The sequence below is a fragment of the Mobula hypostoma genome, chromosome 4, assembly GCF_963921235.1.
Source record: "Mobula hypostoma chromosome 4, sMobHyp1.1, whole genome shotgun sequence".
NCBI lineage: Eukaryota > Metazoa > Chordata > Chondrichthyes > Myliobatiformes > Myliobatidae > Mobula > Mobula hypostoma.
This window is the reverse complement of record NC_086100.1, coordinates 107,463,120-107,475,796: the sequence shown is the minus strand read 5'-3', so window position 1 is coordinate 107,475,796 and position 12,677 is coordinate 107,463,120. Positions and strand designations below refer to the sequence as shown.

At 40.6% G+C, this 12,677-nt stretch overlaps 1 protein-coding gene across 3 annotated transcripts in view; it reads right to left on the bottom strand.

Moving 5' to 3' along the window:
* Positions 1-12,677, bottom strand: part of LOC134345540 (uncharacterized) — a 56,143-nt gene that overhangs the window by 26,279 nt on the left and 17,187 nt on the right. For all 3 annotated transcript variants that reach the window (XR_010017717.1, XM_063046342.1, XM_063046343.1), the window contains exons 5-9: positions 12,470-12,624; positions 10,795-10,889; positions 10,591-10,680; positions 2,395-5,413; positions 2,053-2,190 (exon numbers count right to left, since the gene is read on the bottom strand). Coding sequence is in view for 2 of the 3 variants with exons in the window: in XM_063046342.1 (XP_062902412.1) it covers positions 2,053-2,190; positions 2,395-5,413; positions 10,591-10,680; positions 10,795-10,889; positions 12,470-12,624 (3,497 nt within the window). In the remaining variant the exon portion in view is untranslated. The remainder of the gene's footprint in view (positions 1-2,052; positions 2,191-2,394; positions 5,414-10,590; positions 10,681-10,794; positions 10,890-12,469; positions 12,625-12,677) is intronic.

Here is a 12,677-nt window from a genome sequence, read left to right as displayed (position 1 = left end):
GGCCACCCAGACAGAATATAAGATGCCAGAATGAAATGCTGTGGGTTGAGGAGGCAGGCTGGCTGGAAGATGATAGGGGAAGCCAGGTGAGTGGGAAAGGTCAAGGGCTGGAGAAGAAAGAACCTAATGGGAGAGGAAAGGTTACCATAGGAGAAAGGGAAAGGGAAAGGGGGGGGCGGGAATCCAGGGGCAAGTAACAGGCAGCTGAGAAGTAAAAAGTTGGAGTGGGGAATAGAGGAAGTGTGGTGTGGTGGGGGGGGGGGGAGAAAAAGAGAGAGAAGGAGTTTGTTTTACTGGAAGGAGAAATTGATATCTGTGCTATCAGGTTGGAGGGCCTGGTGCCAAGATGAGGCCACCCTTAGGGTGGAGGAGCAAGACCTTATATTCTGTCTGGGTGGCCTCCAACCTGATGGCATGAATATAGATTGCTCCTTCTGGTGATCAAATTCGCACCCCCATTCCCCACTCCGTCCCTTTCCCTCTTTTCACCTGCATAATACTTTTCTCTGCATCCCCTCCTCCTTCCCTTTTCCTATGCTCCACTCTCCTCTCCTATCAGATTCCTTTCCTCTCCAGCCCATAACCTCCCCTGACCACCTGGCTTCCCCTGTCACCTTCTAGCTGCTCTCTTTCCCCTCGCCCCACCATCTTCCCCCTTCCTTCTCAGTCCTGAAGAACTGTGTCAGTCCGAAACGCCAACTATTTATTCATTTCCATGGCTGCTGCCTGACCTGCTGAGTTCTTCCAGCATTTTGTGTGTGTTGCTCTGGATTTCTAGCATCTGCAGAATTTTTTGTGTCTGTAAGTGCAAGGAGGTTGTGATGGAACTACATACACCATTATTCAACCAGCAATTTGAGCACTGAGCACTATTTTGCTCACTGCATTACAGGAAAGATGCAATAGCAATGGAGAAAGTGAACAGGACATTTATACTTAAATAGACAATAGACAATAGGTGCAGGAGTAGGCCATTCGGCCCTTTGAGCCAGGACTGCCATTCACTGTGATCGTGGCTGATCATCCACTATCAGTATCCAGTTCCTGCCTTATCCCCATAACCTTTGATTCCACTATCTTTAAGAGCTCTATCCATCTCTTTTTTTGAAAGCATCCAGAGACTTGGCCTCCACAGCCTTCTGGGGCAGAGCATTCCATATATCCATCACTCTCTGGGTGAAAAAGTTTTTCTTCAACTCCGTTCTAAATGTTGCTAGAACTGGAAAATTTAGACTAAATATTTTCAGTTACGAACAAAGACTGATAAGACTTTGAATAGGGGAGTTAAATGAAATAAACATATGAAATTATGAGGGACCAAACTACTGTAAATAGGAACGGCCCATTTCCTCTGTGGAAAGATTAAAACTACAGGGGGCAAGAATAAAGATAATTGATGGGAAAACAGTGGAGGGAGGTTTAAATGTTTACACCCATTGAGTGGAACTCTGGAACTCAGTCTGAAATGGTGGTATCATCACCACATTTAAAAAGTAGAGACACAACAGAGACTGCAGATGTTGGAAGTTGGTGCAACAAACGATGCTGGATGAACTCAACGGCAGTATCTTTGGAGAGAAATGTAGAGATGCTGAGTTCCTCCAACATTTTGCTTGTTGCTACATATAAAGAAAAACTTGGATCCATGATGAGAAGTGGGATTAGGCGTGATATCTGTTCCCACCCTCCCCTGGTGTGAACATGTTCAGCTTCGACATCTAAATTTTTTGATAACCAGAAATCCAGAATTGCTTGATATGCTTTCATCCTCCATATTCCAAGAAATTCAACTGCTATTAGTACAGTTTTTAAAAAGTTATACTGGTGGAGAGAGAACTATATGGATCTCCGGGATCAACAAGTTCTGAAGTCCATTTGTTTAAGATTTTCTTTACACTCTGATACGTTGATCTCCAGGAAAATGTTACTTTGCCATTTTGTGAAATCCATCTCCTCTTCCTTTTTTGAATGGCAGCAGATTGATGAAACAGATGTTATTAAAAGTGAGCAATCCCATATGCAACTTACTTTTTATGTACAAAAGATACATACCTTCATCATCACTGCTTTGATATCCTGGCTTGTTCTTGTAACAAAAGAAGGTTGGTGGAAGACGCAACTCTAAAGCAAGAGCTCTTTGCTCTGGAGTTGGTGTAACTTCACTCAGCACGACCACATTGTCATCACCTTCTATTCACATGGACCAAGAGAATAGCATAACAGGTCAAGACAGTGCATACAGATTTGCATAATTTGTTCAAAACACATGCCTGTTAAAATTATGCAAATATCAATACCTTTGCACATCTAAATTAAAATACTTAACCAGGTAATTACTACTCCTCAAATAGGGAAATATTATGCTGTATTGTAAAATACATTTTGTGGGCTTACCTTGCAAAGAATTTCCTTCCTCTTTTGAATCATTTGCCACAGCATTACTTTCTGCTGAACATCTTTCTTGTGTTGATTCAGGCCTCTCAGTGTTTTTTACTGATTCAAAAACCTCCTTGAACATCTGAGCAGTTTCTTTTAGCTTGAAGTGTATAGCCAAATCTAAACTGATAACCTTTTTCCCTGAATAATCCAGTGCACTCCAAGTCCAGTTGTGATTGCTGTTTTTTGGATTTTTCAGTTTCAGGATACTTGTGATCCAATGATTGGCACAACATTTATTAGAACTGTTCCACATCACTAGACGAGGTAGTTTTGTTGTTTTATGTTGCAAAATTCTAATTTCTCCAAATGCCCGTTCCTTCCACTGCAAGGATGTCCTTTCAAAGTAATATAACTTTGCTTGGTTAGAGAAGAGAATGTCTTCTTCCGTTATCGACATGGGTGGGTTATTAACTGGAGGGGGGAATGGGAACATTGGTTTGGGTCCAGTTTCACAATCGCTCTTACTCTCTTTTAACCCTGATGCAAACAGCTGGCATCCTGGTTTGAACTGGAAACCAATACCTGCACCAAAAGTAAAAACATTGTGTAAACCCGCAGGAGTGTCAAGTGGACAATCAGTTGATGTTGTTTGTATAGCTTCTGTTTTTGTGTTATTATTAGCTTCCTCAAAACTACTACTTTTAGATGTAATACTTTGTGGAACAGATGCAAAGCTTTTACTGTGTGATGAAAGGTTTAGTGGCTCTGAAGAGATCTGCGTTACTGGACTACATGAAAGGTCTGCTTTACCACTTGTGTTGCTTTTATGTTCTACAGCACAAAAGTCACTAGAGGTTGGAGGACTATGGTACACTTCAGTGTGTCCTTGATTTTCAGAAGAATGCAATTCATGTACACCTTTAATTTGTTCACTGAACACAGGTGATTCTTTTCCGCTTTCTTCTATATTATTCAAACACTTCCCCAATGAATCTTCAAGTGAAGGTATCATGTTCTTAGGTTGCAAAAAGGGGTCTGATTCTTCATCATTACCATGTTGTTTTGTACTCATTGTCATGTCAGATAATGAAGACGCCTTTGCTTTCCAAGTTCCAACTCCAGCACCCTGGGTTGCAGCATTGGTTTGGTGTTGACTGACTTCTGAAGAGAGTTCTTTACTGAAACCTAGACATTTAGAACCACCTAATTTTGTCTCCTGAAGTAGCACTGGCTTACAACTTAACCACTTTTCAGCCTGTGTATTTTTTGATTTGCAGTCTTCAAAACTGATATTGGTTGATGTTTTATCAGTATTTTGCTGCTCACTCACTATAGGTGGCAAATGTTCATGCTTAGAATCAGACAAATGTATATTATGCTTAGATGGTTCAGCAACTATCGGTACCTTCTTTTTCACCTTGAATAGCTTAACAGTGCTTTCTTGCTCACTTGCTGCTGAGAGTTGTTGACTGAAACAGGTTGTGAGAGCTGTAGGAATAGAACCAGCTGAATGTGTCACGGAGCAAACTGAGGTAATTTCAGAGGAACTGGTAGATTGATTTGATGATGCTAAGCTTTGAGCTTGTTTAAAATTGCCTGCAAACAGCGAGGAGGAGGAAGACGCAAACAAAGATGAAGTAGCTGTGACGGTACTTGGAACTTTACATTTAAAAACTGAGCCCCCATCAAAAGACAGTACTTGTTTAACATTCAATATTGAAACATCACTTTTGGACTGGATAGGTGTGAAGAGGTCAGAAGCATCACCTCTTGCATAAAGCAAATCAGTGGCCGATGAATCACTTTGGTTTCCTAAAGATGTATTTGATTTAGCTGAAAATTGTACATTGGGAAAGCTGGTGAATAAAGACTTGGATCTTTCGGTTTCAGAACCGAGAAGGAAGCTTTTTGGTATTGCCTTGTTTTGATCACCTAAAGGCCCCAAAGTACTCAAGCTGAAAGGCGATTTGGATGAGCTTTTTGATGAACATTCTATAATTTTTGCAAAGGGAAAACCAGGTGCTGATCCAACTGAATAGACTTTCCCACTGTCAGGAGCTGATGTGATGGTGCTTGTTTGCTTGTTATCTGATGAACTGCAAGCAGCAGTATTGTGAAATACAGTGGTCAAAGTAGCAGCTGTACTGCTTGTGGAAGAGCTTTCGGATGGCTTGTCAAATCTGGACGTTGTTGGGAAAAACAGAGCTTGTTCATTTTCTGTTTTGGTGGTTACGTTCAAAGAAGTAGCTTTTCCAATTGCAGAGCTACTAGGCAATACAGATGTGTGTGAAGCATCAGAAGTGATTGTGGGGTTAACTAGTCCTGTATTAACATTAGAATTACTGGAAGCATTTTGTGTACATGGTGATTTGGAGCACTTTGTTTCTGTGGAACCAACAAAACTGAAGGCAGGTGTTCTGAAGATCTGGTGTTCGTCTGTTTTGTCAAAAGCTGGCAATGCTGTACATAAGGCTGAAGTGGTTGGACAAGACACTGTGACACTTGTTGCTGGCAGAGTTTTAACAACATTTGGAACGTTTGAGATGGCTGCAGCTTCAACTGATGTTGATGGAACAAGATTATCCTCTTGCTTCTTTTGTTCAGTACTCAAACTTGAGAAGGTTGTTAACAATCCCTCAGAGTTTGAAACAGGTGACTTAGTAATAGCAGCCCCCAAATCACAAGATGAAGGTGTAACTTCAACAACAGACAACTTTGTAGTACTACTAGATAATGAAACGGCAGAGTTTGAAATTGACGGTTTACTGGTAATGGTTCCTAAATCATGAGACAATTGCAACTTCAAACTGTTTGAACCACTGTCAAAGCATTTCTTTTTCACTTTTTTATGGGAATGAACAAAACTGAACAGCTTGACTGGATGCTTCTCTACTCCATCATGTTTTTCCAATCTATCTATAGAAGTACCGGAAGATACTGAAGGGGTTGCATTATTTACATCTCCAGAACATGTTTCATTCATGAAACAGTTCCAGTCTTTCCTATAGGAATGGTAGTATTTGTAGCGCATTTCCTAGGAAAAGATGGGGGGGGGAGAGAGAGGGGGGGGAGAGAGGGGGGGGAGAGAGGTGGGGGGAGAGAGGTGGGGGAGAGAGGGGGAGAGGGGGGAGAGAGGGGGGGAGAGGGGGAGAGAGGGGGGAGAGAGGGGGAGAGAGGGGGGAGAGAGGGGGGAGAGAGGGGGGAGAGAGGGGGGAGAGAGGGGGAGAGAGGGGGAGAGAGGGGGAGAGAGGGGGAGAGAGGGGGAGAGAGGGGGAGAGAGGGGGGAGAGAGGGGGGAGAGAGGGGGAGAGAGGGGGGAGAGAGGGGGAGAGAGGGGGGGAGAGAGGGGGGGAGAGAAAATCAAATGTAACATTCCATAAAGTAAAATAATTCAGACATTTTTAAGAACAATGTGCATCATCTTAAGAGTTTAAAAGAAATTGCAATACACACAAATAGACACAGCAGTACATGACTCCATCAGGTTTTTGATTTTGGATTTGCTGCTGAACGTCTCAGAGCAAGGTTGCCAAATCACGTGTTATAAGAAATACCAGCTCCGAAGGACTATAGTTACAAGTTGTCAATAGCTTTCTAAATGTCAAGGACGATGGATGATACCATTGGAAATTAAATTCTCTTTCAATACATACCTAATTTAGGATTTTCTACACAATCAGATAAAATTACTTTAATTTGACCCAAAAAAAATCTGCATTTAAACTATTTCACCATGGTGTTTTGCACAGGAATTAGTATCAGACAGCATGATACATTTTCTGTCTATTTAACTGATGGTAACTATCACTGTCAGGTCATTATCCCCAGAATTAGTCATACAGAAGAAATAGACTACTGAACTTGATTTAGATAAACTACAGTATTTCACCTGACTTTATACATTCTTCTCCAAGCCATCAAGTACCTAATTCTTTACAGGAATTTTGCAATATGTATCTATGAAAATCTTTGCATAAACCCACTTGGTTGACACATTACATAGCATCCAAATAAATACCAGTTAATTATCCTTTCTTAAACAAGTACTATTAGTCCGTTAGGGTATTAGCTATAGCAGGACTACTGTGACTGCGACATCTTCATTTATTTGTGGTTATGAAACCATCGCAGAATGGAAAGTGAAGTTGCATAGACATGTATGTGCTCACAGACATAAACTTTAGGATGAAAAGATGAATATGTTTAGTATTTCCCACAACTAACGAAAAACAGGTATATTGTGCTCTTTACTACAGCTTTATTTGCAGAGGAAGTGGAAATTAATGCCCAGACAGTTCTGGCTGTTCAAAATGGTAAATGATTTTATCTAAATTCTGTCAACTTGGCTAGTGAACTCCTGCAAGATTTATTAGGTAAGGAACAAATTCCATAGAAGTTTGTAATCTACTCCTACCCCAGTAAAAGTAAATGGGAAAAACCAAAATTGTTCTGATGTTTACATTTTATAAGTGTGTCCCTTGTCTTAGAATAGCTTTCATTAATTCATAAGGTGCAGTGTTCCAGTTTTATTTCATAAAAAATGCTCAGATTTGCATTGAAGGAATGCAAGATTAACTATAAATGCATCACTGTGATCCTGTGGATTGTATAGTTAAATTCACAGGCGAAACTCAGTTGAAACAGATCTAGCTACATATACAAGTTTATAAGAAAGGGTACAATTTAGTTCAATATTTTCAGGGGAAGTTTTATTCCATTTGTTATTTGTTAGAGTACAGAAAGTAGAAATAGTTTTTAAAGGGAGCATTTACATACAGTAAATTATTGGTCCTTGTTAATTATTGTTGCATGTACCAAGATGCAGTGAAAAGCTCATCTTGCATACTGCTCATACACATCAAATTATTACACAGTGCATTGAGGTAAATCAAGCTAAAACAGTAACAATGCAGAATAAAGTGTAACAAGTGCAGAGAAAGCACAGGGCAGGTAAAGGATAAAGTGCATGATCATAACAAGGTAGATTGTGAGGTCAAGAGTCCACCTTATCAAGAGATCCATTGAAGAGTATAGCAATGGGATAAAAGCTCTTCTTGAGTCTGGTGGTATGTACTTTCAGGTTTTTGTACCTTCTACCTAATGGGAGAGGGAGAGAGAGTGTCCAATATGGGTGGGGTCTTTAATTATATTGGCTGCTTTACTGAGGCAGCGATAAGCATAGACAGAGTCCACAGAGGGGAGGCTGGTTTCCGGGACGTACTGGCTTGTATCCACATGAAACTGCAGCTGCATGTAGATGTGTGCAGAGGAGCTGCCACACCAAGCTGTTATGTATCCAGATACAATGTCTTCCATTGTGCATCAATAACAATTGGTAAGGGTTGATGAGGACATGGCAAATTTCTTTAGTCTCTTGAGAAAATGGAGGTGCTAGTGCACTTTCTTGTCTGCAATGTCAATGTTGTTGGACCAGGACAGGCCATTAGTCCTAATAGCTTAATTATTAGGAATGAAAACTACAGATTTTAAGGGAGTGGCAGAAGAACCAGTGGCCATACATTGTTCCTGCAGGTGGTTGTGAAGGCTCACACAATGTGGTAGATTTAAAAGGAACTTTCACAGTAAGTTGAGAAAAAATACAAAAGGAATGTAAGAAAATAGAGAATAGAATCTAATGAGTTGTTCTTTGAGTCAACATTGACTCTGATCCAAAAGGACTCCTTTGATGCTTTACCATTCTGTAATTCTAAATGATTTACAGTGAAACTCCATTATTTTGGCACACTTAGGACCTTGGTGGTCTCAAACCAGCAGATTTTCTGTCTACGGGATGCTATTTTAAAACTACTACAGCACATTTTAATTCACTTATTAAAATGATGCTACACAGCAGCATTTTAATCAATACTACTGTAAGGGGTTTCTTCTTTTATGTTACTACTAAGGCTAATAAAAAGCTTCTTTGCTATGTTAGAATAAAATAGTTTCTTTGTTATGTTAACTGCTGAGAAAGTGTTTCTCTCTCGCAGCTTATTTGGGTTAATAATTACTGATAAGAGAATTGTATTCATTTGCTAACCAAATTGGGACAGATGTTATTCTTTCTTGTGTGTCTGTAAGCTATTGTTTTCGCGGGCTTTGGGGCAGAAGGCGCGATGGGGAGAGAGAGAGAGAGGAGATATGATGCTGTAAGCTGGCCGACGGAACAGACCCCGAGCAGGAGTCAGAGGCTCAGGGTCTTCGGCGAGGAGAGGAGACGAAGACAGACTCGTGTGGAGCATCTAGTCGACCACCGTGGCTGGTCCCAGGCGATGGGTTGAGGAGGTCGGAGGGGATCGAATGGTAGAAAGAAGACTCCGTTAATTGAGCTCCAACTGTTGTGCACAAAGTGGTTGAACTTTGATAAGTTTGGTGCCTTTTACTTTCCTTTTATATTTTATCTCCATTAATTACATAGTTCCAGTAAGATCTATAAAGTGTAATCATTTAATTGCATATGGTGTACTGTCTGTTATTTGGCGGGGTGGGGTACATCACACAGCATCCACACAAACTTGATTACCCAGTATGGTGGGGCCAAAGGCTGCTCCCCCGAGACGAAAGCGAGCTGAGCGAGCCTGAGGCTTACCGGGGGCTGCATTGTGGGGTTACTCGTCCGATATGGATTTTTGTAGGAAGCTGTGTGATCGCCCTCTTTAAATTATGCATGCTGCGGGGACGGAAAGCTGGTGTGCCTCGGTGGAATAGCTGGTTGTTACTGTATGCGTGTTGGGTGGGGTGGCTGTTGGTACCCCGGAGTTCTTTGTTCGAGTTCAGACTAGCGCTGACGAAATGGTGGTGGGACTGCCAGTGTCTATTGGTGCCCCAGGTGAGGCGGGTTAACGTAGGAGGAAATGTTTGACGGCTCTTGGTCCGTACTTGTTAGAGATGAGAACAATGAGGGAGGATCTGAATGAAATAGAGTGGATGTGGAAAGGAAATTACTTATAGTGGGCGAATCTAGGACCAGAGGGCACAGCCTCAGTTCGAACAGAGATGTGGAGGAATTTCTTTAACCAGAGGATAGTAAATCTGTGGATTTCATTCTGCATTGTTATCGTTTCATTGCCACAGACAGCTGTAGAGGCAAAGTCATTGGGCATGTTTAAAACAGTGTGATTGGCTCTTGGTTAGTTAGGCCATCAAGGATTACAGGGAGAAAGCAGGAGATTGGGACTGAGAGGATTAATAAATTAGCCATGATGGAATGGCAGCACAAACTGAATGGGCTGAATGGCCTAATTCTTCTCTTAATGTCTTGTGGCTTTTATGCTCCAATTTTGAATTTCCAATAATGTTGAAAACTACAAGATTTTTGTTTACTTTGTAGTTTTAAAGAAGTACTTATTTGTACCAATGTCCAACAAACACGAAATCCATCTCTTCAAATTTCAGCATACTGAATTATCAGTTTCCCTTTGTGTATACTGTAACTTATCCATGGGCTTATGAAATTCATAATATTGCTAGTTCTACTTCTTAAACCCTCTTCTCTTACAGTCAGCAATTTTGACATTGTACTTCCTGCTTTTAAAGGAAAATGAATTGGGAGTTCTCTACAAGTTGCAGAGGCAAGGAGATTACAAAAACTGGAAGTGAGGCTGGATATATTAGCATCTTAGTGCTGCTAAACATGAAGCAGGTTAGCAAACACAGTAGTGAAAACACACTTAGAACTTTGTCAGGATAAAGCAGCAGAGTCAAGACTAGGTTCAAACCAAGAATTCAAAAGATCTCTACTGACTTTAAAGCAGGGTCCCCAACCTTTTTTGCACCGTGGACCAGTTTAATATTGACAATATTCTTGAGGACCGGCTGACTGGGCGGGGGGGGGGGGTCAAGTTCAACAGTGAGTGACAGGGAATGAGGAAAGGTGCAGCTGACTCATATCATTTCATATCGCCAAATCATATCATTTCCTCGCTGCCCGGTAGCACATGCTTTGCGGCCTGGTGGTTGAGGACCATGCTTAAAAGTACACTTGAATATTCTGAAGTACAGATATTACAAAAAAAAACCTTTTCATTATCCAGTTATAACTAGCAGCTTAAACATTACCTTTGTAACATGTACAACTTCAACTTTTTAGCTAGACAAAATGTAGAAAAATTAAACCTGCTGAGTACAGAGGACAACTTTACACACAGGAATTGCATCTGTCAGGTAGCTTCTGAGGAGATGTTTCTGTACAATTCAACCTACACCAACTTACCTCCAGACTCATGTCCTGATATTCAAATTTTGCAGTAAGACACCAATGGCGATTTTCCTGGCCATCAAGAAGGTCAAAGACTGTTTTTGGCTGAAAGATTTTTAGAGTTTTATAGTTACCTCTAACATTAGAAAAATATTTTGAATTAATGAAAATAATCTTGAATGTGTACTTTTAGGAATGCACTAAATTACCGAAACTTACAGAAAAGTTTGGTTTGTCCAAATCCTTGGGCTGTTTCCACATTTTCAAAGGAGTTTTAAATTTGTAACCATCTGCGACTATCTGACCCATGGTATCTGTGGGAAGCGTTGGGAGGGTTATGAAAAAAAATACACAACTGAGTTATCCTTACAATTCATGCTATTTGATGACAGCTTTTGCACACAGTTCATGTACATTGGTTGTACAGCAGTTAAGAGTTGCATATGTGAGTATTACTGGATGCTGCACTCTCAGGCCATAAAACCCTCCTTGAAAATGCAATCTGTGTATCCAGTTTATCAAGATCAACTCTCTTTTTAAAAATATGAGTAAGGCTGGCAGAATGGTACAAGTGGTGCTGCTGACTCAAAGTTACAGCAAACCAGATTTGATTCCTGGCCATCTCTGTGAAGTTTGTATGTTCTCCCCATGTCTGAGTTTCCTTCCTGGTTCCACATACCAAAGGTGTGCTGTTCGGTAGGTTAACTGACTACTGTAAATCTCCCCTAGTGTCGGTGGGTGACACTGTGAAGTTGATTAGCAAGTGAGGGAGAATAAGTAACTGGAAAAAAGCAGAATTAATAGGATTGCTGTGAGCCGAATGTGAGCCAAGATATACCAGATGGGCTAAATAGCCTAAGTTGCGAGGAAATGTGAGAAATGATGGCCTTCAAAACTAACTTCAACTCTTTATCACAAAGTGTTCATGAATGACTGCAGTGAGCACTCAGCTCCACACAAAACAACCCAACTGCCTTTGCCACCATCTACTAAGAAAACTAACAGATCCAATCAAAGATCCTCAGGGTAAGAAACAATCTTTTTATATATCAGGGAGATGGTGATACAGTTGAGCCATTGGTTGTGACCCATTCAGCAGCTCAAGACTACAGCATTACTGAATCTTCATGGTTACATACATCAACTTGTTCTGGGATCACTGAGGGCACATCTCTATCAGTCAACCAGTACAAATCTATAAAGTAAATCACCAATGCTTTATGTACCAAAGCAAATACATTTATTGTTTTGTATATCGGAGAATGCAGTCATCATTTTCAACAAAAAATCAAGTATTACAACTCTCCAAACTCGAAATATTATTAGAAATTAATGACTTCACCAATCCTGGCATAAACGAACATTGAAGAGAATGTGCAAGGCTATGCGATAAGCTGCAAGATCTGAGAATAATGGAAAATGCGCCATGAATACTAGCATATTCTACGTTCTCTTACCTCCACCCATGTATCCCTTGACCCAAACAGTTCTTACCCCCACAAATCTCTCCTCTTCCCTCCATTTTCTACTGATTTTGACATCAACAGTTGCCTTTACAACAAGAATTAGACAGCATTTGGGGTGGAGCGGTGTCCAACAGTGTCACACAGGATGAGGCTTACAGAAATATTGTTAAATTTAGACTTTTTGAAAACTCCAGTGCATTGGTTTACAGTTAACCTATACAATTAACAAATTGAAGTGTTTGTTTTAATTTGCAATTTGTTAAATAACGATCACAAGATGGTCTTAACTCTCCCTTTTTAGGTGAATGCCATCGGCAACGTAAAAACTACATTCTTCATTTGAGAACATGGTGTCTACATTCCAGAAATAGATAAAAATGGTGACATTTTAGTTTTAAAATCAAAATCAAGAAGCAGAAATTTCTTACCTGAAGCACAATTTGGTTCTGTTGTACCTTTGTCCAACTGAAGTGCAGAGATGCTATCCAGAACTGGTTCTACGTGAAACTGACTGGGCTGCAGACAAGCCAATTCATTTTGCGTTTTCAATGCAGGGAGAACAATAGCAAGGTTGCCTCTTACTCTTTGGAGGAAAAATACAAGCATAGTTACAAGGGGGAACTATCATGTTAATAA